The 23,093-nt window shown below is 37.4% G+C and overlaps 1 protein-coding gene across 4 annotated transcripts in view; it reads right to left on the bottom strand.

Annotated features, from left to right (window-relative positions):
- Positions 1-23,093, bottom strand: part of SEC11A (SEC11 homolog A, signal peptidase complex subunit) — a 51,990-nt gene that overhangs the window by 15,460 nt on the left and 13,437 nt on the right. For 3 of the 4 annotated variants that reach the window (XM_024117244.3, XM_028495201.2, XM_028495202.2), the window contains exons 2-3: positions 6,329-6,438; positions 1,197-1,346 (exon numbers count right to left, since the gene is read on the bottom strand). In XM_024117244.3, coding sequence (XP_023973012.1) covers positions 1,197-1,346; positions 6,329-6,438 — 260 coding nt within the window. The remainder of the gene's footprint in view (positions 1-1,196; positions 1,347-6,328; positions 6,439-23,093) is intronic. The other variant, XM_028495203.2, reaches the window with a different exon arrangement.

Here is a 23,093-nt window from a genome sequence, read left to right on the forward strand (position 1 = left end):
AAAAAATATATATATATATATATATATATATATATATATATAATATTCCAATATACTGAAGTATGGGAAAAAAAGAGCAGTAAGATCTTTATTTTATCAATGAAGAAAGAACTTTTCTAAGTTAGAATGTTTACAGGGATTTTTCAAAAAGCAACAGTTGACAGTTCCCTCTTCTGGAAGTGGAGAATGTAAACTACTTGAGAGGGTGGTAAGCATGAGGTAGTACCTATTTAGGGCTTCCTCATACTCAAGAACCTACATCACTCCCACTGTTTTACTTCCCTCTATATGTCCTCCAGGACACTCCCTTTTCCTTCATTTCTTTCTTTCCTTCCTTCTGAAAGTTTTCCTATTACAGACTTGGAATGGAGGGTGTGAGGAATATGTAGCTGCACAGGGAAGCATAGGCTTAGAGCCCAGAGATTTTTTTTTTTCCCTGCATACTTTATTTTATTATTATTTTTTATTGAGGTATAGTTGATTTACAATATTATATTAGTTTTCAGGTGTACAACACAGGGATCCAAAATTTTTACAGATTATACTCCATTTGAAGTTATCTTAAAATATTGAAGCCAGATATCTTATAGTTCATCTTACTGAACCTCTTTCTACTACAGACAGGGAAACTGAGACCCAGAGAGGTGACAGTTTTTGCTCATTGTTATGTCCCTCCTCCACACCAGGGGATTCTCAAGGTTTTACATATATCGTTTTCAATTCTAAAACGCAAGAGTCTATATTTACAAGAATAACTTAGATTTCAGAAATTTTCTTTGGAATTTGAAAAAGTTGACAAATTTATTCTTATTTAAAATATCTGTGAGATTGCCTTAAAGGTTTGTTTTTGAAAGGTTAGGGCTACCTCGTCCATTATATCAGAAGATTCTATTTGGGATCAACCTTTGTGTCATGTTTTTTCTGGGGCTTTATACAGACAGGGTTACTGATCTGGTTGGGAAGTGTAAGGGAACCAAGAAAACCCTCCAGAAAAGGCTTCAGGGAAAAATGAATTACTAAATAAGTATTTAGTCTTCCAAATGTTCACCAAACCTTCAGACATTCATAAAAATGGACTGGAAGAAGGACCTAGGAGTTCCCCACCCTTTCTTAATCTTTAGGCTATCAAAATTAAAGGCTGCAAACACTAAAACATAAAAATGTTTTAAAATAGAGAAGATACAGTTTGCACATACTTTTCATGAATCTTCAAGACTCGGTGAACTATAGGAATCTCTCTTCCTTCTATCCTAAAAACAACAATTTCTCCCACTCGTATGGGATCTTCAACTCGATTTGTTAGAAAGAGAAGATCTCCTCTATGAAATGCAGGTTCCATGCTGCCACTGGGAGGGAAAGAAGAATATAATAGCAAAAGAAAGCCTGAGATTAAATTTACTTTCGAAGTTAGATATGCAACAAACAGTTAAAAGTATCACCTTTGGAATATACTTAATAGCTTAACAAATATATCAACATAAAATGTGTATTGTCCTCCAAATATGGTTTCCTCAGACTAGTTATACTAAAGGTTTCCTTTAGTTAATAGCCTTCATTAACTAGTTCCATTTCAACCATTACGATTCAAAGGAGCTTAAATTTTGAAAAGAGCAATGTTACTAATTCTTTAACCTTTTAAAATTTCAAGTGACAAACAGAATATAAAAGAGTGAACTTTATAATCACTGTCCCTATTCTCACTTCATCTGAAAATGCTAAAGATATTCAGATGAGAACTGGATCATCTTTTCCTGCCATTTATAAAGATACAGACCAAGACGACCTTATGGTTTCAACCCAACAAGAAAGAAAAACAGCTCATCAAGTCAAAGAACAGTAGCGACAGAGATAATGCTTGTGCTATCAATTTATTTATTTAAAAAAGAGAAACAAGAAACAAAACCAAGGACAAGAGCAGAGATTTTTGCCTAAGAATTTCAGAAACAAGCAAAGAATTCAATTCCATGGTAATTACTGATGACAAACTTCTAGAGTGTCTTCTTACCTTGCACCTGTTCTACCTTATACCAAGTTCTTCAAAGGTCCTAAGATATATGCACTAATTAATGAAACTTTTCTTTCTATAAAGAAGTAGCCCATCAGTATTGTTTTCAGAAACTCAAGCTCCAGTTTTCATTAACAATAAATTTAATAAGAAAAAACAGAAGATAAGGAATAAAATTCAATACAGCAAAAATGACAAAGTCCAAACACTTCTGTTTGAAGACTCTGGTCTCTCTACATATATAAGGGAATATGGTGGTGGTTCCCAAACTTTGGTGCACATAAGAATCACCTGGGAAACTTAAAAATCCCCACACTCAGGTCATATCTCAAACCACTTAAATCAGAATGTCTGTGGATGAGAGAAGCAGCCATCAGTATTCTGTAAAGATCCCAAGTGATTCTAATACAAGCAAAATTCGGTAACCACTAGAAATATGGATTTTCAGTACATGTTTATTCTTAAAAGTTTTGTTTAGGTTCCTCTTGGGGCAATGAGTTCCCTTTCTCAGAAGGTGTTCAGACAAAAGATAGAATATGTGTTTGGTGAAAATATTACAGAAGGTATTCTAGACATGAAATTTTCAAGTTTTTATTTTGGCTCTTTTTTTAAATCAGTGACATCCTTTGTTCAAATAAAACCTTGCTTGAAAATGATATAAATGAAACAGATAAAAGCTGAGTTGTTCTGGGTGAATGACTCATCTTTATCGAGCACTTATTATATGCAGAGTGCTAATTTTAAGAGTTTTTTTTTTAAAAACAATCTTCAGAACAACTCTATGATGTAGGTACTATTATTATCCCAATTTTATAGATAAGGAGACTGAGGCTTAAAATGGCCTAGAGTTGTAAATTTAAAAAATGATAAAGGTGAGATTTGAACCAAGGAGGTTCACTCTCACTGTGCTAAACTGTTTCTGAGATACTCTAGAATTTTAGCAGGGAGTATCATTATCATATTTGCATTTAAGAAACATCACTTCAGAAACTACAGAGTACATAGAAGACATTCAAATATTTATTGAATTGATGAGTAAACTGGAAAAGATGAGAAGGTAAATTGGGAGACCAGTTGTCCAGGCTATTACTTATAAGTGAATACTTGGTAATTATTAAAAGTGTTATTAAAAACATGAACACTGGAGAATGATAAGGGGAAAAGATTGAGAAAAGGATACACATACAGAATTACCTCAATTATGTAAGAAATAATATACATGAAAAAAGAGACTAAAATGTTAATAGTGATTATATCCTAGAACTATGGGTGACTTAGTTTCATCTAGATTTTTTTTGTGATTTCAACATTTCATATAATGAAAATATATTAACTTTTTTCTGATTATAAAAGCATTTTTTTAAAGGTCGCTACAACAGCCCAGGCAGGAAATGATGAGGGCTTGAAATAGAATAACAGCAGGGAAGACAGCTAAAAAAGGGTAGAATAGAGAGAGGGATAATAACAAATTCGATGGCCAATTGGCTATGACAGAAGCGGGGATCAAGAATGACTCCTAGGTTTTTAACATTGGCAACTGAGCAGATAGCCGTGACAGTCACAGAAATAGGAGGAAGAAGAACAGGTTTTTGGGAAAAGGAGATGAATTTTACTTTTATTAGGTGGAGTTTCAAGTGCCTGGTCAACATCCAGATAGAGATGTTAGTGTAGGATGAAAACAAGAGTGTAGATTCAGGGAATAAAGTTGGATTAGAAAAAAAAAAAGATTTAAAAATTCAGATACAGATGGCAATTAAAAACAGATAAAAGCATGTGGTAAGAGGATCATTAAAGAAATAACCGGGGAGGGGCTTCCCTGGTGGCGCAGTGGTTGCGCGTCCGCCTGCCGATGCAGGGGAACCGGGTTCGCGCCCCGGTCTGGGAAGATCCCACATGCCGCGGAGCGGCTGGGCCCGTGAGCCGTGGCCGCTGAGCCTGCGCGTCCGGAGCCTGTGCTCCGCAACGGGAGAGGCCACAACAGAGGGAGGCCCGCATACCACAAAAAAAAAAAAAAAAAGAGTGGACAGTCCAGTGCAACCCAAGAGGGAAAAATAAATTATTGATAAACTTCTTACTCTTATCTGATTATACTTTAAATTTAATACATCAATCATGATCAATTTTATAAGAAGTTATATATAAATAATTTATATATAAATTAAACTGGGGAATTCCCTGGTGGTCCACAAATTAGGACTCTGCACTTCAACTGCAGGGGGCCTGGGTTCGATCCCTCGTGGGGAAACTAAGATCCCACAAGCTGTGCGGCTTGGCCATAAATAAATAAAAGTAAAAATAAATTAAACTGACTTCAGCTTCACAAAGGGGGAAAAAATCAGTTTTCAATGTTCCCTGAAACTTCAGTTAATAAAATAAATAATAAGAAAGTATTTTTGTCTTTATCCCCAGTGGTTTCACCAAAGTCCTAAAAGTGGATTCTCAGTTGGCCTGAGTCCTCTGAGGCACATTTGGTTCCAGGTAAAAATTATATTCCTTGAAGTTTTATGAAATCACATAAATAACACCCAATCACATAAATTACCTTTCTCTAATGACTACTCCCTCCAGTCTTGACCAGATTCTCTTCTAATATGACCTGGTCTATTTTCATTTTTTTTCGTTATTCCACACCGGCAATCAGAAAAGTTTAGTAAACAAATAACCTAGCTACCAAATAACTTATCCAAACACTCCTTTTAAGCCCCAACTGATATTTTCAGGACCACCAAAATGTTCCACAGGTGCTTAGTCTAATCCCCTATTCACTCCATCATTCCCAGTTTAAAGGTCATTAGATTGTACTTAAACATCTCCACTGAACAGAACTCAATCTGAAATAATTCCAGAAGAATCTCCAGAAGAAGCCTCCTTGGACCTTCTCTCTACAGCTTTTCCCCACAGTGCCAATTAGTGTGGCTTCTCCTTCTGTTAGTGTTTGAACACTTCACAAATTGAAGCTCTCCACTGAGTTCAAGACTGGGAACTTAGGGCCACATAATTTTAAAACTGGAAAAGTCTTCCGACATCATCTAGGTCTAGCCTTCATTTTATAGATGAGGAAACTATGGTTCAGTCTATAAATGACTTGCCCAAGGCTGTAGTTAGACAATGAAAAAGCTAGAGACCCAATTCTCTATACCCCTAGAATAGTACATTAAATGCTTTCCCAGGTAATAAACTCCAGACATTTCATTGGATCTCTAAAATCACAGTTGCATTTGATTACTAATAAATTCAGACTGAGGGTATGGGTATGAGTAAGGGAGGAGTAAGATACTGGAGACCCCAGTGCTTCCAACTACTTGTTGCTGGAAGTATATCCTAGTATGACAATGAAAGAGTCAAATTCATCTTGTTAAGAATAATGTAGGGCTTCCCTGGTGGCGCAGTGGTTGAGAATCCGCCTGCCGATGCGGGGGAAGCGGGTTCATGCCCTGGAGCGGCTGGGGCCATGAGCCATGGCCGCTGAGCCTGTGCTCCGCAATGGGAGAGGCCACAGCAGTGAGAGACCCGCGTACCACAAAAAAAAAAAAAAAAAAAAAAAAAAAGAATAATGTACTATTATCTAGACTTTAGGTAATGTTAATGATTCCATTTATTTTATATTTATACTCCATTATCTCCAGAAAAGACTTGAGATAGCTTACATAATTAAGCCCCAAATAAGACAGAACTACAATGATTCAATTAAATAATCAAGTGGTAATTCTCCAAAAACAAGTTGCTAAATTAGGTTTTTAAATCTCTAAGAGTACGAGTACAAGGATAGGGAAGGAAGACAGTGGAGAAAAAAAAGTCAGTACTATTTGTCACTTTAGAGATGGCATTAATATACTCAGAATTCCTGAAGTCTATTTAGAAGTGATATTTAAAAGTCAGCAGAAAACATGGAAATAATTAGTGATGCTTCTGTACTGACACTGAAAACATGCTGCAGAAAAATTCTTAATTTGTAAAGATGATATATAATCTTGTAAATTAACAACTAAGTATCAGTCCAGATATACCAAAGTAAAGAATGTAAGAAGACAGAAGGATTTCAGGAAAATAAAGTATACTGAAACACTTTCTTAACAGATGTGCCAAAAATAAAGCTCACATAAACATTTCATAGAAAAGTCATGAGCCCTTTGGGATCTGAATGGCAAGTGCCTAACAAGGTTGAGAATTTCTCACAACTGAGAAAGATTAACAAATTTTCTTCCAGGCCCTCTTCTGGGAAAGAGTAGTGTCTAAAGGAATGATGTATCAGTTATGAAACATTTCAATTTTTCTCCCAAGTAATGCCATGCAATTCCATGCCTTGAAAAGAAAAACTGTTACCTGAGCACCACTACAATTGGACTTTCACTTCCAGTTATAACCATTAACCCCTTCCAGATCATTAGTGCCGAGGAGACAATCATTCCAAAATTTAGGACTTGATAATAGAGCTGTAAGAACAAGAGAATAGATCAGATCCATAATTATCCTCGCCTAGGAAAGCACTGAGTAGTATCAATTTTAAAGTTTTAAGTAGTACTATTAGGGCACCTGAAGTTCTAAGAAACTCTAAAATACTGTAATAATTACACCGTCAGCATCCCAGAACATCCCCACCCACTCACCCAAAGAACCCTGCTGTTTTGTTTGCTAAAACACATTACATTTATATAACCTTATTTTCAGAACTTTTCACATAAATTATTTCATTTGGGCTTCATGACCATTCAGCTTAAATTCAATCACATACCTGACACATACCAGCCAACAGCAACATACCTCTGCTTCTAAACTCTAATACTTACTTTTCTATAATACTTATCCCTTGATAATTATGGGCTATTCAATGACATTTAACTTGACCCCTCATTTTACAGCTGAGGAAACTTAGTCTCAGAAAGAAAATGACTTATCAAAGTCATACAGCTTTTCAGTCACATAGCTAGCACTTGAAGGCTAGCCTTATGTCCTACAAAATTTACACTGCTCAACAATTTGTAAAATTCTATGACTTAAATAAGCAAATATAATACTAGAAAGGTATTTCAAGTGAGGGAAACATATGAGCTAATTGTGTTGGACTAATGCTGGATAATGAATAAAAGTAGAGAGGATGACTGGACACCATGGCAGATAGTTCAGAAGAGGAAATGATGGTGCTGGAGAGCAGTGACAGAAATCTGAAAAAGCATATTAAGCTCAGATTATGAAGACCCTTGAATGTACGACCAAAAATGTGAACTTAAAACGACAGTCATAAATACTTTAAAGTGAAAAAATAAAAGTTTCAAAAATATGTCCAATGTAAGTTCACTTTTGTTATTTTAAAAAATATATGTGCTGGGACTTCCCTGGCAGTACAGTGATTAAGACTCCACGCTTCCACTGCAGGCGGCGCAGGTCACGGGTTCGATCCCTGGTTGGGGACTAAGATCCCACATGCCGTGTGGTGTGGCAAAAAAAAAAAAGAAAATTATATACACACACACACACACACACACACACACACACACACACATATATGAGCATATGGGCATTCTACAAGACAACTGTTACAGTCTTCAAAAATTCAATGTCGTGAAAATAAAGGTGGGAGACTGGACTAAAGAGACGTAATAACCAAATGTAACGCATAAACTCTAGTTAGATCTTGGTTCAAAAGAACAAACTGCATATAAGAAAAAACCCTAACTATAAAAGACATTTTGGGGTCAATTGGGGAAATTCAAATTATGACTTAAATGATACTAGGAAATTAGTGTTAATTTTCTTACATATGATAATGGTATTGTGGTATGTAGGACACTGTCACTCCTAAGAGATGCATGCTTAGCAGTAATTAGCTAGTAGTAGTAGTTAGGGGTGAACTGTCATATCTGCAATTTGTTTCAAAGGATTCAGAAAAAATTATACACACACACACAAGTACATACAAAGCAAATATGGAAAAATGTTAAAAACTGTTAAACCTGTGATAGCTTACAAGTGTTTGCTGTACTATTCTTTCAAGCTTTCTTTTTTTTTTTTAAGCTTTATTGAGGTAAAACTGACAAAATTGTTAAGATATTTAAAGAGTACAATGTGATGATCTGATATACCTTGTTAAAGAATTCTCCCAAGTTAATTAACACATTCATCACCTCACGTATTTACCTTTTTTTTTTTCCTTGGGGGCGGGGGTGATACCTTTCAATTTTTCTTATTTTTTAAAGTATAGACAAAACTGGAAGAAAATAAACTGGTTACACCTGGGGTTACAATACCAGGCAATTTTGTTTCTTCGTTTATCCACATTTTCTTCTTTTCTCCTTTTTAAATTAATTTTTATTTTTATCAAAAGATTACATACACATAGAGTCAAGAGATATATAATTTTTTTAAAAACCCTGCATATCCTGGCCATGGCAGGCCACCCCCAGCAATCATTTTCATCTCTTTTAGCTATTTTACCCTCATGCTTCTAAAAATTAATTGCTTCTCTTTTCATAAATTTGGAACATCATCTATAAACTATTTATTATGATGAGGATTTTAGCTCTCTTATACCATTTTCTACTTTTTCCCCTGCAATTAACCTGTTTTTCCTGCTTACTCTAAAAAACGGTTTCAGGTTGCATATTATAATAAACGTATATTTAATCTCTGGATGCACACACAAGAAACTGGGGACAATGGCTGCCTTTGGAAAGAGGAACTGGAACTCAAGGTGGAAGGAAAATTCTTTCCAATATATATGTGCATGTTTTTTAAGTTCTTACTAAATGCAAGTATCACCTATTCAAGAATAAGTTGTTTAGGTTTTTTTTCTTAAGTCCATGTTAATGGCCAGAACATACTACCAATGAAGTATGACATACTCTTATCAACATAACATCATGCACAAAGGAAGAAAGAAAATACGGACGTTTTCTTATGGACGCTTAGAAATACCTGCTCTTCTTTGAGTAATATAGTAATATGACTATACAGGTGTGATTTGAAACCTAGTTTGACACTCCCATTTATGGTGAGAAAACAGGCACAGAGAAGCTAAGTGATGCACTCATGGCTGCACAGCTCTTGGCAGGCAGAGTAGCAACTAAAACTTAGGTCTCCTAAATTCCATCTCAAGACGGTAGCTTTTTTGTTTTTTTTAAATAGATCTTTATTGGAGTATAATTGCTTCACAATACTGTGTTTCTGTTGCACAACAAAGCAAATCAGCCATATGCATACACATGTCTCCATATCCCCTCCCTCTTGAGCCTCCCTCTCATCCTCCCTAACCCACCCCTCTAGGTCATCGCAAAGCACCAAGCCGATTTCCCTGGCTGCTTCCCACCAGCCAACTATTTTACATTCTGTAGTGTATATACGTCGACGTATATACGTCGATGCTACTCTCACTTCGCGCCAGCTTCGCCCTCCCACCCCATGTCCTCCAGTCCATTTTCTAGGTCTACCTCTTTATTCCTGCCCTGCAACTAGGTTCATCAGTACTTTTTTTTTTTTAAGATTCCATATACATTTGTTAGCATATGGTATTTCTTTTTCTCTTTCTGACTTACTTCACTCTGTATGACAGACTCTAGGTCCATCCACCTAACTACAAATAACTCAATAACTTTTTATGGTTGAGTAATATTCCACTGCATATATGTGCAACATCTTGATCCATTCATCTGTCAATGGACATTTATGTTGCTTCCATGTCCTGGCTATTGTAAATAGTGCTGCAATGAACATTGAGGTACATATCTTTTTCTGAATTATGTTTTTTTAGAGTATATGCCCAGTAGTGGGATTGCTGGGTCATATGGTAGTTCTATTTTTAGTTTTTTAAGGAAACTCCATACTGTTTTTCATAGTGTTTTCTCTTTCTGACTTACTTCACTCTGTATGACAGACTCTAGGTCCATCCACCTAACTACAAATAACTCAATAACTTTTTATGGTTGAGTAATATTCCACTGCATATATGTGCAACATCTTGATCCATTCATCTGTCAATGGACATTTATGTTGCTTCCATGTCCTGGCTATTGTAAATAGTGCTGCAATGAACATTGAGGTACATATCTTTTTCTGAATTATGTTTTTTTAGAGTATATGCCCAGTAGTGGGATTGCTGGGTCATATGGTAGTTCTATTTTTAGTTTTTTAAGGAAACTCCATACTGTTTTTCATAGTGGTTCTATCAGTTTACATCCCCACCAACAGTGCAAGAGGGTTCCCTTTTCACCACACCCTTTCCATCATTTATTGTTTCTAATTTTTGCCGATGGCCATTCTGACTGGTGTGAGTGGATACCTCATTGTAGTTTTGATTTGCATTTCTCTAATAATCAGCGACGTTGAGCATCTTTTCATGTGCCTCTTGGTCATCTGTATGTCTTCCTTGGTGAACTGTCTATTGAGGTCTTCTGCCCATTTTTTAACTGGATTGTCTTTTTGATATTGTGTTCCATGAGCTGTTTGTGTATTTTGGAGATTAATCCTTTGTCTGTTGTTTCATTTGCAAATATTTTCTCCCATTCTGAGGGTTGTCTTTTTTGTCTTGTTTATGGTTTCCTTTGCAGTGCAAAAGCTTATAAGTTTAATTAAGTCCCATTTGTTTATTTTTGTTTTTATTTCCGTTACTCTAGGAGGTGGATCAAAAAAGATCTTGCTGTGGTTTATGTCAAAGAGTGTTCTTCCTATGTTTTCCTCTACGAGTTTTACAGTGCCTGGTCTTACATTTAAGTCCTTAATCCATTTGGAGTTTATTTTTGTGTATGGTGTTAGGGAGTGTTCTAATTTCATTCTTTTACATGCAGCTGTCCAGTTTTCCCAGCACCACTTATTGAAGAGGCTATCTTTTCTCCACTGTATGTTTTTGCCTCTTTTGTCATAAATTAGGTGCCCATATGTGCACAGGTTTATCTGGGCATTCTATCTTGTACCATTGATCTATATTTCTTTTTGTGCCAGTACCATACTGCCTTGATTACTGTAGCTTTGTGGTATAGTTTGAAGTCAGGGAGCCTGATTCCTCCAACTGCATTTTTATTCCTCAAGAATGCTTTAGCTATTTGGGGTCTTTTGTGTTTCCATAAGAATTGTAAAATTTTTTGTTCTAATTCTGTGAAGAATGCCATTGGTAGTTTGATAGGGATTGCACTGAATCTGCAGATTGCCTTGGGTAGTATACTCATTTTCACAATATTGATTCTTCCAATCCAAGAACATGGTCTATTTCTCCATCTGTTTATGTCATCTTTGATTTCTTTCATCAGTGGCTTATAGTTTTCTGAGTACAAGTCTTTCGCCTCCTTAGGCAGGTTTATTCCCTAGGTATTTTATTCTTCTTGTTGCAATGGTAAATGGGAGTGTGTCCTTAATGTCTCTTTCTGATTTTTTGTTCTTGGTGTATAAGAATGCCAGAGACTTCTGTGCATGAATTTTGTATCCTGCAACCTTACCAAATTCACTGATTAGCTCTAGGAGTTTTCTGGTGGCATCTTTAGGATTTTCTATGTATAGTATCATGTCATCAGAAAACAGAGACAGTTTTCCTTTTCTTTTCCAGTTTGTATTCCTTTTATTTATTTTTCTTCTCTGATTGCTGTGGCTAAGACTTACAAAACTATGTTGAATAAGAGTGGTGAGAGTGGACATCCTTGAATTGTTCCTGATCTTAGTGGAAATGCTTTCAGTGTTTCACCACTGAGCATGATGCCTGCTGTGGGTCTGTCGTATATGGCTTTTATTATGTTGAGGTAGGTTCCCTCTTTGCCCATTTTCTGGAGAGTTTTTATCATAAATCGGTGTTGAATTTTGTCAAAAGCTTTTTCTGCATCTATTGAGATGATCATATGGTTTTTATCCTTCAGTTCATTAACGTGGTGTATCACATTGATTGATTTGCATATATTGAAGAATCCTTGCAACCCTGGGATAAATCCCACTTGATCATGGTGTATGACCCTTTTAATGTGCTGTTGGGTTCTGTTTGCTAGTATTTTGTTCAGGATTTTTGCATCTATGTTCATCAGTGATATTGGTCTATAATTTTCTTTTTTTGTGATATCTTTTTCTGGGTTTGGTATCAGGGTGATGGTGGCCTCGTAGAATGAATTTGGGAGTGTTTCTCCCTCTGCAATTTTTTGGAAGAGTCTTCGTGGTTGTCCATTTTATTGCCATATAGTTGTTTGTAGTAGTCTCTTATAATCCTTTGTATTTCTGTAGTGTCAGCTGTGATTTCTCCTTTTTCATTTCTAATTTTACTGATTTGTGTCCTCTCCCTTTTTTTCTAGATGAGTTTAAGGGTTTATCAATTTTGTTTATCTTCTCAAAGAACCAGCTTTTAGTTTTATTGATTTTTGCTATTGTTTTCTTCGTTTCTATTTCATTTATTTCTGCTATGATCTTTATGATTTCTTTTCTTCTATTGACTTTGAGTTTTCTTTGTTCTTCTTTCCCTAGTTGTTTTAACTGTAGGGTTTATTTGAGATTTTTCTTATTTCTTGAGGTGAGGTTGTATTGCTATAAACTTCCCTCTTAGAACTCCTTTTGCTGTGTCCCACAAGTTTTGGGTCATTGTGTTTTCATTGTCATTTGTTTCTATGTATTTTTAAATTTCTTCTTTGACTTCTTCAGCAATCTCTTGGCTATTTAGTAGCACACTGTTTAGCCTCCATGTATTTGTTTTTTACAGTTATTTTCCTGTAATTGATTTCCAATCTCATAGTGTTGTGGTCAGAAAAAAAGCTTCATACTATTTCAATTTTCTTAAATTTACTGAGACTTGATTTGTGACCCAAGACGTGATCTATCCTGGAGAATGTTCCACGTGCACTTGAAAAGAAAGTGTATTCTGCCACTTTTGGGTGGAATGTTCTATAAATATCAATTAGATCTATCTGGTCTATTGTGTCATTTAAAGCTTGTGTTTCCTTATTAATTTTCTGTTTGGATGATCTGTCCATTGGTGTAAGTGAGGTGCTAAAGTGCCCCACAATTATTGTGTTACTGTCGATTTCCTCTTTTATAGCTGTTAGCAGTTGCCTTAGGTATTAAAGTGCTCCTATGTTGGGTGCATATATATTTGTAACTGTTACATCTTCTTCTTGGATTGATCCCTTGATCATTATGTAGTGTCCTTCCTTGTCTCTTGTAACATTCTTTATTTTTTTTAACATCTTTATTGGAGTATAATTGCTTTAACATTCTTTATTTTAAAGTCTATTTTTTCTGATATGAGTATTGCTACTCCAGCTTTCTTTTGATTTCCATTTGCATGGAATATTTTTCCATCCCTTCACTTTCAGTCTGTATGTATCCCTAGGTCTGAAGTGGGTGTCTTGCAGACAGCATATATATGGGTCTTTTTTTTTTTTTTTTTTTTTTGTGGTACGCAGGCCTCTAACTGTTGTGGCCTCTCCCATTGTGGAGCACAGGCTCCAGACACACAGGCTCAGTAACCATAGCTCATGGGCCCAGCCGCTCCGCGGCATGTGGGATCTTCCCGGACCAGGGCATGAACCCGTGTCCCCTGCATCAGCAGGCGGATTCTCAACCACTGCGCCACCAGGGAAGCCCTATATGGGTCTTGTTTTCGTATCCAATCAGCCAGTCTCTGTCTTTTGGTTGGGGCATTTAATCCATTGGCATTCAAGGTTATTATCGATATGAATGTTCTTATTACCATTCTCTTAAATGTTTTCGGTTTGTTTTTGTGGGTCTTTTTCTTCTCTTGTGTTTTCCGCTTAGAGAAGTTTCTTCAGCATTTGTTGCAAAGCTGGTATGGTGGTGCTAAATTCTCTTAGCTTCTGCTTGTCTGAAAAGCTTTTGACTATTCCATCAAATCTGAATGACATCCTTGCGGGGTAATCTTGGTTGTAGGTTTTTCTCTTTCATCAGTGTAAGTATATACTGCCACTCCCTTCTTTTTTTTTTTTTTTTAACTTTTATTTATTTACTTATTTTTGAAATTTATTTTTTTATACAGCAGATTCTTATTAGTTGTCCATTTTATACATATTAGTGTATATATGTCAATCCCAAGCTCCCAATTCATCACACCACCACCACCACCCGCCACTTTCCCCCCTTGGTGTCTATACATTTTTTCTCTACATCTGTGTCTCTATTTCTGCCCTGAAAACCAGTTCATCTGTACCATTCCAATGGGCATTTACGTTGCTTGCATGTTCTGGCTATTGTAAATAGTGCTGCAGTGAACACTGGGGTGCATGTGTCTTTTTTTTTTTTTTTTTTTTTGCGGTACGCAGGCCTCTCACTGTTGTGGCCTCACCCGTTGCGGAGCACAGACTCCAGATGCGCAGGCTCAGCGGCCATGGCTCACGGGCGCAGCCGCTCCGCGGCATGTGGGATCTTCCCGGACCCGGGCACGAACCCGTGTCCCCTGCATCGGCAGGCGGACTCTCAACCACTGCGCCACCAGGGAAGCCCGCATGCGTCTTTTTGAATTATGGTTTCCTCTGGGTATATGCGCAGTAGTGGAATTGCTGAGCCATATGGTAATTCTATTTTTAGTTTTCTAAGGAACCTCCACACTGTTCTCCATAGTGGCTGTATCAACTTACATTCACACCAACAGTGCAAGAGGGTTCCCTTTTCTCCACACCTTCTCCAGCATTTGTTGTTTGTAGATTTTCTGATGATGCCCACTCTAACTGGTGTGAGGTGATACCTCATTGTAGTTTTGATTTGCATTTCTCTAATAATTAGTGATGTTGAGCAGCTTTTCATGTGCTTCTTGGCCATCTGTATGTCTTCTTTGCAGAAATGTCTATTTAGGTCTTCTGCCCATTGTTGGATTGGGTTGTTTGTTTCTTTAATATTGAGCTGCATGAGCTGTTTATATATTTTGGAGATTAATCCTTTGTCCGTTGATTTCATTTGTGAATATTTTCTCCCATTCTGAGGGTTGTCTTTTCGTCTTGTTTATGGTTTCCTTTGTGTCTTGTTTGTAGTTTCCTTTGCTGTGCAAAAGCCTGTAAGTTTCATTAGGTCCCATTTGTTTATTTTTCTTTTTATTTTCATTGACTCACTAGGAGGTGAGTCAAAAAAGATCTTGCTGTGATTTATGTCAAAGAGTGTTTTCCTATGTTTTCCCCTAAGAGTTTTATAGTGCCCGGTCTTACATTTAGGTCTCTAATCCATTTTGAGTATGGTGTTAGGGAGTGTTCTAATTTCTTTTACATTTAGCTGTCCAGTTTTCCCAGCACCACTTATTGAAGAGACTGTCTTTTCTGCATTGTATATCCTTGCCTCCTTTGTCATAGATTAGTTGACCATAGGTGGGTGGATTTATCCCTGGGTTTTCTACCTGTTCCATTAATCTATACTTCTGTTTTTGTGCCAGTACCATATTGTCTTGATTACTGTAGCTTTGTAGCATAGTCTGAAGTCAGGGAGTCTGATTCCTCCTTTTTTCCCCCCTCAAGACAGCTTGGGCTATTCGAGGTCTTTTGTGTCTCCAGACAAATTTTAAGATTTTTTAATCTAGTTCTGTGAAAAATGCCATTGGTAATTTGATAGGGACTGCACTGAATCAGTAGATTGCTTTGGGTAGTACAGTCATTTTCACAATATTGATTCTTCCAACCCAAGAACATGGCATATCTCTCCTTCTGCTTGTATCATCTTTAATTTCTTTCATCATTGTCTTATAGTTTTCTGCATACAGGTGTTTTGTCTCCCTAGGCAGGTTTATTCCTAGGTATTTTATTCTTTCTGTTGCAGTGGTAAATGGGAATGTTTCCTTAATTTCTCTTTCAGATTTTTCATCATTAGTGTATAGAAATGCAAGAGATTTCTGTGCATTTATTTTGTATCCTGCTACTTTACCAAATTCATTGATTAGCTCTAGTAGTTTTCTGGTAGCATCTTTAGGATTCTCTATGTATAGTATCATGTCATCTGCAAACAGTGACAGCTTTACTTCTTTTCCTATTTGGATTCCTTTTATTTCTTTTTCTTCTCTGATTGCTGTGGCTAAAACTTCCAAAACTATGTTGAATAAGAGCTTTCTGGAGAGTTTTTATCACAAATGGGTGTTGAATTTTGTGAAAAGCTTTTTCTGCATCTATTGAGATGATCATATGGTTTTTATTCTTCAATTTGTTAATATGGTGTATCACATTAATTGTATCACATTGAATGACTGCGGGCAGGGCCTAAGCAGGGGCAAGGTTTGGGCGGTGGGTGGGGTCAATGCTCAGAACATACAGGGCTGGAAAAGGCCCTGGGGCCTGTGGGGGGTGGGGCTCAAGCTTAAGGAACAGAAGGGACCTAGGCATGTCCCCACCTCTGGTCTCAGAGGGCAGGGGACCTCACCTGGGAGCCCAGCAGGCTCCCTGGGCTTGAATGGATAAGGCAATCGCCCTCTGCTCCTCTCTTGCTCCTCCTGGAGGGCCCCTCCCACCTGTCTCTCCTGATATCCCAGGCCTCCATCCTATGCCCTCAAGGACCCATGTGGCCTGGAGGGGGCTTTGGAGAGCAGGGGACCCGCCTGGGAGCTTAGCAGGCTCCCTGTGCCTGATGGGCAGGGTAACCGCCCTCCACTCCTCTCCTGCTCTTTCTGGGGGCCCCTTCCGCCTGCCTCACCTGATCTCTCCAGCCTCAGGGGCGCTGATCCTGTCTGGCCTCCACTTCTCCTCCCCCCTCAGTCCCCCTACATCCTACCGGTTCACTTTGGGGTTCCTTCTGTCTCCTTGGGCGTCAGAGTCTGCCACCAGCAGCTGGCAGGCACCCTAGTTGTAGGGAGATGCTAACTCCATGTCTTCCCACACCGCCATCTTGACTCCACCTCAAGATGGTAGCTTTTTAAAAGTCAAAAAATGGTCTTTTTATTCCAAAGACAGATTTGAGGAAGTAGAGTGGGAGAGGCTAAAAGTAGGAAAACTAGCTTCTAAGAAGTGATTATGGTCAACCTGTGGATTAGCAGTCAGGAATTCAGCTAAAGGCTCTATTTTCCAAAATTCCCATGCTAAGAAAGCCACCTATAGTACTGGTTAGGACAATAGATTATGGGTCCCAATCCAGAATCACTGAAGGAAGGGCTGTGGGATTCCCTAAAGACTACAAGATATAGTTTCATGATTCCTTATTTAACACCCTTGGGGGTCAGAAATGCTTCGTAATTCAGAATTGGCCAGATTTTGAAAAGGTAACATACCATATAGCACATAACACCCCAAGCAGGCAATATCCCATAATCAACCATATTAATATTTCTCCAGCAAAACATAAAAAATTCACACTGAAATAAATAAAACTAAAAATAGCTACATGTCAGCCAGTTCAAATCTGTTTCGTTGAGGATAATCTTTCCATTTTCAGAAGGGCACAGATGTAGCATTGTCAGAACAGGTGTGCGATATCTAATAAAATAACTGTTCTTCTTCTTTTTTTTGGTTGTACCCTGCAGCGTGTGGGATCTTAGTTTCCCAACCAGGGATGGGACCCGTGCCCCCCTGCATTGGGAGTGCAGAGTCTTAACGACTGGGCTGCCAGGGAAGTCCCTAAATTAACTGTTCTTTAAAAGAAAAATGAAAGACTTAAAAATCGTGATTTTTTCTGTCCCTGCAAGGAGGTCACTATAATTACCCTTCTCTTTTTCTTCAGACATGTAATACTACTTTTTGCTATAGAATCATTGTTGTGAAATGCATCTAATCATCAAGATCATCTTCATTATTCTTATTAGCGAAAGAGATTAAAAGTCCCTCAATACATGTAACTGGCAAATGTTCCTTAAAAGGTGCCTGTTTGCATACTGCTAAGTCAGTCTGTGAGCCAAAACCTAGACAGAAGCACACTATTTGCTAAAAGAAATATTCTACCTAAGCAAGTTTGAAAATGTCCTATTTTTCTCTTTCTTTTCTCCCCTTTTTCGTGACAAAAATCTTTACTGAAAAGACAAACATATTGCCTCCTTAGCCCCTGCTTTCTTCGCCACTATATCTGAATGCTAATGAATATACAGAATCAATGTACAGAAAGAAGTGCTTTATTGGGTACTGGCAGAAATAAGGTGGCAGCTACCTAACCTTCTCATACCATTTGGCCACATCGAGCTAACTAGTAATAAGACATTGTGACATATGTAGAATAATAACCACAGAATTGAATAGCCCCATTATTTTTTCTAAGAAGTGACTGGAACATTATATCCCTCAGTGTTCAAGGTGTAACTAGAAAAGAATGTTATTAAAACCAGTCAAAGCTCTATGTAATACCTTTCGGTAGCTATGGTATAGGGAGATTTGTGTGTGCTATTTTTCTTTTGCACTTTTAGGAAGTAGTGTGTGGAGACCTCCCCCAAAAGTTCCGTGGCTAGAATAATCCACATGACAACTTAAAATACACAGTAAGTAATAAATAACAAGAATTTAAGAAAAACCTACAACAGAAAATTCAGCAAAATAAAGCTGATAGTAAGTTTAAATATTATAATTTAACAAGCCATAATCTGGAAATTATATACTGTGCATTTACCCTTTAGTTATCAAATATACCATTATATTTCCTGTTCTTGTAAGAGATACTTGAAGTTCAACATATAGGATATTTCCATAGAAGTCAGACTTCTAGCCATCTCAAGCAAAGACAGAAGTGACCATGGAAGCAAAAATGTGTCTTAGAGCTACAAAATAGCCGTTGGCCTAAGTCTTAAATTCCACTTACCTCGCGACCTCAAAGTAAGAGACTCATTAATTCATAAGCACAATTCCCCTGGTTTCTAACTCACAGAATAAGCAACAATAGAAGCTAGGGCATTAGAGGCAGATACACAGACAGCAGGTACAAGTGAAACTGATGGTGTTGGAAAAACTGAAGTGTATTCAGAATAGACACTGTTATTATGGTCCAATAAAGTCACTCATAGTCCCAGTGAGGATCTTAAAAGATTAACAACAATAACAAAAGTTCCTGAATAGTCTAAACAGGCAGAATACCAATAAGATAATTTTCATTTTAAAAAAATTTATTTATTTATTTTTGGCTGTGTTGGGTCTTCATTTCTGTGCGAGGGCTTTCTCTAGCTGTGGCAAGCGGGGGCCACTCTTCATCGCGGTGCGTGGGCCTCTCACTATCGCGGCCTCTCTTGTTGTAGAGCACAGGCTCCAGACGCGCAGGCTCAGTAACTGTGGCTCACGGGCCCAGTTGCTCTGCGGCATGTGGGATCTTCCCAGACCAGGGCTCGAACCCATGTCCCCTGCATTGGCAGGCAGATTCTCAACCACTGCGGCACCAGGGAAGCCCAGATAATTTTCATTTTTAAAAATCCATTAAATCGGGCTTCCCTGGTGGCGCAGTGGTTGGGGGTCCGCCTGCCAATGCGGGAGACGTGGGTTTGTGCCCCGGTCCTGGAGGATCCCGCGTGCTGCGGGGTGGCTGGGCCCGTGGGCCATGGCCGCTGGGCCTGCACGTCCGAAGCCTGTGCTCTGCGGCAGGAGAAGCCGCAGCGGTGAGAGGCCCGCGTACTGCAAAAAATAAAAATAAATAAGGAAAAATAAATAAAATAAAAATCCATTAAATCTTTTAAAAATCTGACAAATGAAAACACAACACATGTACAGCAGTTTCATTCGTAACAGCCTCAAATTGGGGAAAAAAAGACAAAAACCCAAAAGTCCATCAACAGGTGAATAAACAAATTACAACATTTCCAAGTAATGGAAAACTACTCAGGAATAGAAAACATGAACTACTGAAACACACAACACAGATGAATCTCAAATATATGCTATTCAGGCTAAATTGGAGGAATAGGGACCAAATTTACCTCCCTGCCTGAAATAACTAAAACACTGGACAAAGCATATGAAACAAAGGTTTTCAGACACTGGACATGTGACTGTGTCCAAGTAGCATAGGACTATGAAAGGAGAAACAAGGTGAGTCCTACAATTGCCCCAATTTACAGAATGGATAGTTTCCAGGCCACAGGGCAAAACAGAAATGTAGCCAGAGGCTAGAAGTCTCCTTGACTTGAGGATAAAGAACTGGGAGTCTGGGGAAGTGAAGGCAACTTAGATTGTAGGGCAGTACAGAAATGAGAACTACACAAAGATCTACAGAGGGTCTCTCCTCAAGTCTTCAGCTGAGTGATGATCAGCAATGATCAGCACATGCATTTCAGGGAAGTACCAAGGACGGAAAAAGAACCAACTAAAAGGAGCAGATAGGACAATTCTAAAAGTTCATATGGGGCAGGGATAATTTGCTTCCACCAGCCAGAGTGGAAATGTTCATAACACATGGGCTTTGGATAGCATACTCAAAAGTTATTGCTCAGTTGTGGCGCAAAATTAACCTTAGACTGAAGGCTGCTCTGGACTTGCCTAACAAAGCCTTTTAAAAAAGCCTTGAAACAGGAATTCCCTGGCAGTCCAGTGGTTAGGACTCAGTGCTTTCACTGCCGTGGCCCAGGTTCAATCCCTGGTCAGGGAACTAAGATCCCACAAGTTGTGTGGTGTGGCAAAAAAAATAAAAATAAAAGGTAGGGGAAAGACTGAGCACATTAAATAGAGACTTAGATGATAGAAAATATATCCAAGACCCAACCCAAACCTCTGGAGATGAAAAAGAATATGTCTGAAATGAAAACCACACAGCATACCACCCTGAAAGCACCCAATCTTGTCTGAAAACCACACAGAATGGAATAACAGCAGATTAGACATCACAGAAGAAAAGTTTAGTGAAACTGAAGTCATAGCAATAAAAAACTATTTCAGGATGCAACTAGAGATTATCATACTAAATGAAGTAAGTCAGAAACAGATGGACAAATACCATATGATATCACTTATACGTGGAATCTAAAATATGGCACAAATGAACCTATGTACAAAACAGAAACAGACTCATAGACATAGAGAACAGACTTGTGGTTGCCAAGGGGGGGAGGGGGAGGGGGAGGGAGAGGGATGGATTGGGAGTTTAGGGTTGGTAGATGCAAACTATTACATAAAGAATGGATAAACAACAAGTTTATGTATAGCATAATGTATACATAGGGAACTATATTCAATATCCTGTGATAAACCATAATGGAAAAGAATAGGAGAAACAGACAAATCCATAGTTATAGTCAGAAATGTCAACACCCCCTCTCAATAACTGATACAGCAGGAAGACAAAAAAAATCAATAAGCATAGAGAAGATTTGAACAACACTACCAACCAATTTGACCTAACTGATATTTACAGAACATTCTGCCCAACAACAGCAGATACACATTCCTTTTAAGTACACACAGAACATTCACCAAAATAGACCATATTCAAGACCACAAAACAAGTCTCAATAAATAGAAAGGGATTTGAATTATGCAGAGTATTCTCCAATCACAATGGAATGAAAATAGAAATCAGTAACAGAAAGATACCTGAAAAATTCCCCCAAATGTTTAGAAATCAAATAACACTTCTAAATCACCCATGGTAAAAGAAGAAATCAAAAGAGAATAAAAATACAACATTTCAAAATTTGTGGGATGCACCTAAAGTAGTATGTAAAGGGAATTTTATAGTAGTAAAGGCCTATGTTAAGAAAAACAGAAATGTCTCAAATTATATGTTATGTTTTTGTTTATACTCAGTTCAAAATATTTTGCAATTTCCCTTGTGATTCTCCTTTGACCCATGGGTTATTTAGAAATGCACTGTTTAATTTCCAAATATTTGTGGATTTCCCAAATTAAGCTTCCACCTTAAAACACTAGGAAAACCAAATGAAATCCAAAGTAACTCACAAAAAAGAAATACTAAAAATATGAGTAGAAATAAGTGAAACTGAAGTCAGGAAAACAGTAAAGAAAAGCAAACCAAAAGTTGGTTCTTTGAGGCGATCAGTTAGCCAGACTAATGATGAAAAAAAGAAAGAAGATATGAATTACTGATATCAGGAAGGAATGAGAGAGGTGACATCACTAGACTAATACTTATTAATATGTATTAATATACAAATATCAAAAGGATAATAAGTATTGTGAATACCTTTATACCAATATATTAATTCTTGAAATACACACCCTACCAAAGCTCACTGAAGAAGAAACAGATAGACCTGAACAGACCTATTAAAGAAACTGAATTTACGATTTAAAAACCTTCCCACAAAGAAAAACTCCAGGCTCAGACAGTATTCACTAAAGAATTCTACCGAGCATTTAAAGAAAAAAATCATAATAATTCTATGCCAACTCTTCCGGAAAACTGCAGAAGAGGGAATACTTCCCAATTCACTTTATGAAGGCCAACATTACTGATACCCAAATCAGATAAAGATGTTACAAGAAAACCACAGAATGGTATCACGGATATAGACATAAAAAGTATCTGTAACATTTTAGTAAATGTTTAGACCAAACAATATATACCTTATGACCAAGTAGGATCTATCTCAGGATAGAAAGTTAGAGACTTCAACATCCTCTTCTTAATAGTTGATAGAATAAGACAGAAAATCAGCAAGGATATAGAAAACTTGAAACCTCAACCAACTAAACATCTATAGAACACTCCACCCCACACAGGAGAATACACATTCTTTTCAAACAAACATGAAACATTCTCCAGAGACCAGGCTCTAGGCAAATTTTAAAAGGGGACTCAATTTTAAAAGATTGTAATCATACAAACTATTTTCTTCAACTACAATATAATTAAATTAGAAATCAGCACTGGAGAAATTTGAAAAATCTGCAAATACATACTTAGAAACATTTTTTCCCAAATAACCTATGGTTCAAAGAGAAACCACAGGGAAATTACAAAATATTTTGAACTGAGTGTAAACAAACACAACATGTCAAAATTTCTGTAATGTAGCTAAAGTACTGCTTGGAGAGAAATCTATAGCTTTAAATACATATATTCTAAAAGAAAGACCTTAACCCAATAAGCAAAGATTCCACTTTAAGAAACTAGAAAATATAACAAACTAAACACAAAGTAACCAAGGAAGGAAATAAAGTTTAGAGCAGAAATCAGTGAAACAGAATACAAATAATGAGAAAAAAATCAATAAAAGCCGAATTCACAGAGACAGAAAGTACAATGGTAGTTTCTAGGGGCTGGGGGAAGGGGAGAATGGGGAGTTTTAAAA

Source organism: Physeter macrocephalus, chromosome 11, assembly GCF_002837175.3.
Source record: "Physeter macrocephalus isolate SW-GA chromosome 11, ASM283717v5, whole genome shotgun sequence".
Classification (NCBI taxonomy): Eukaryota; Metazoa; Chordata; class Mammalia; order Artiodactyla; family Physeteridae; genus Physeter; species Physeter macrocephalus.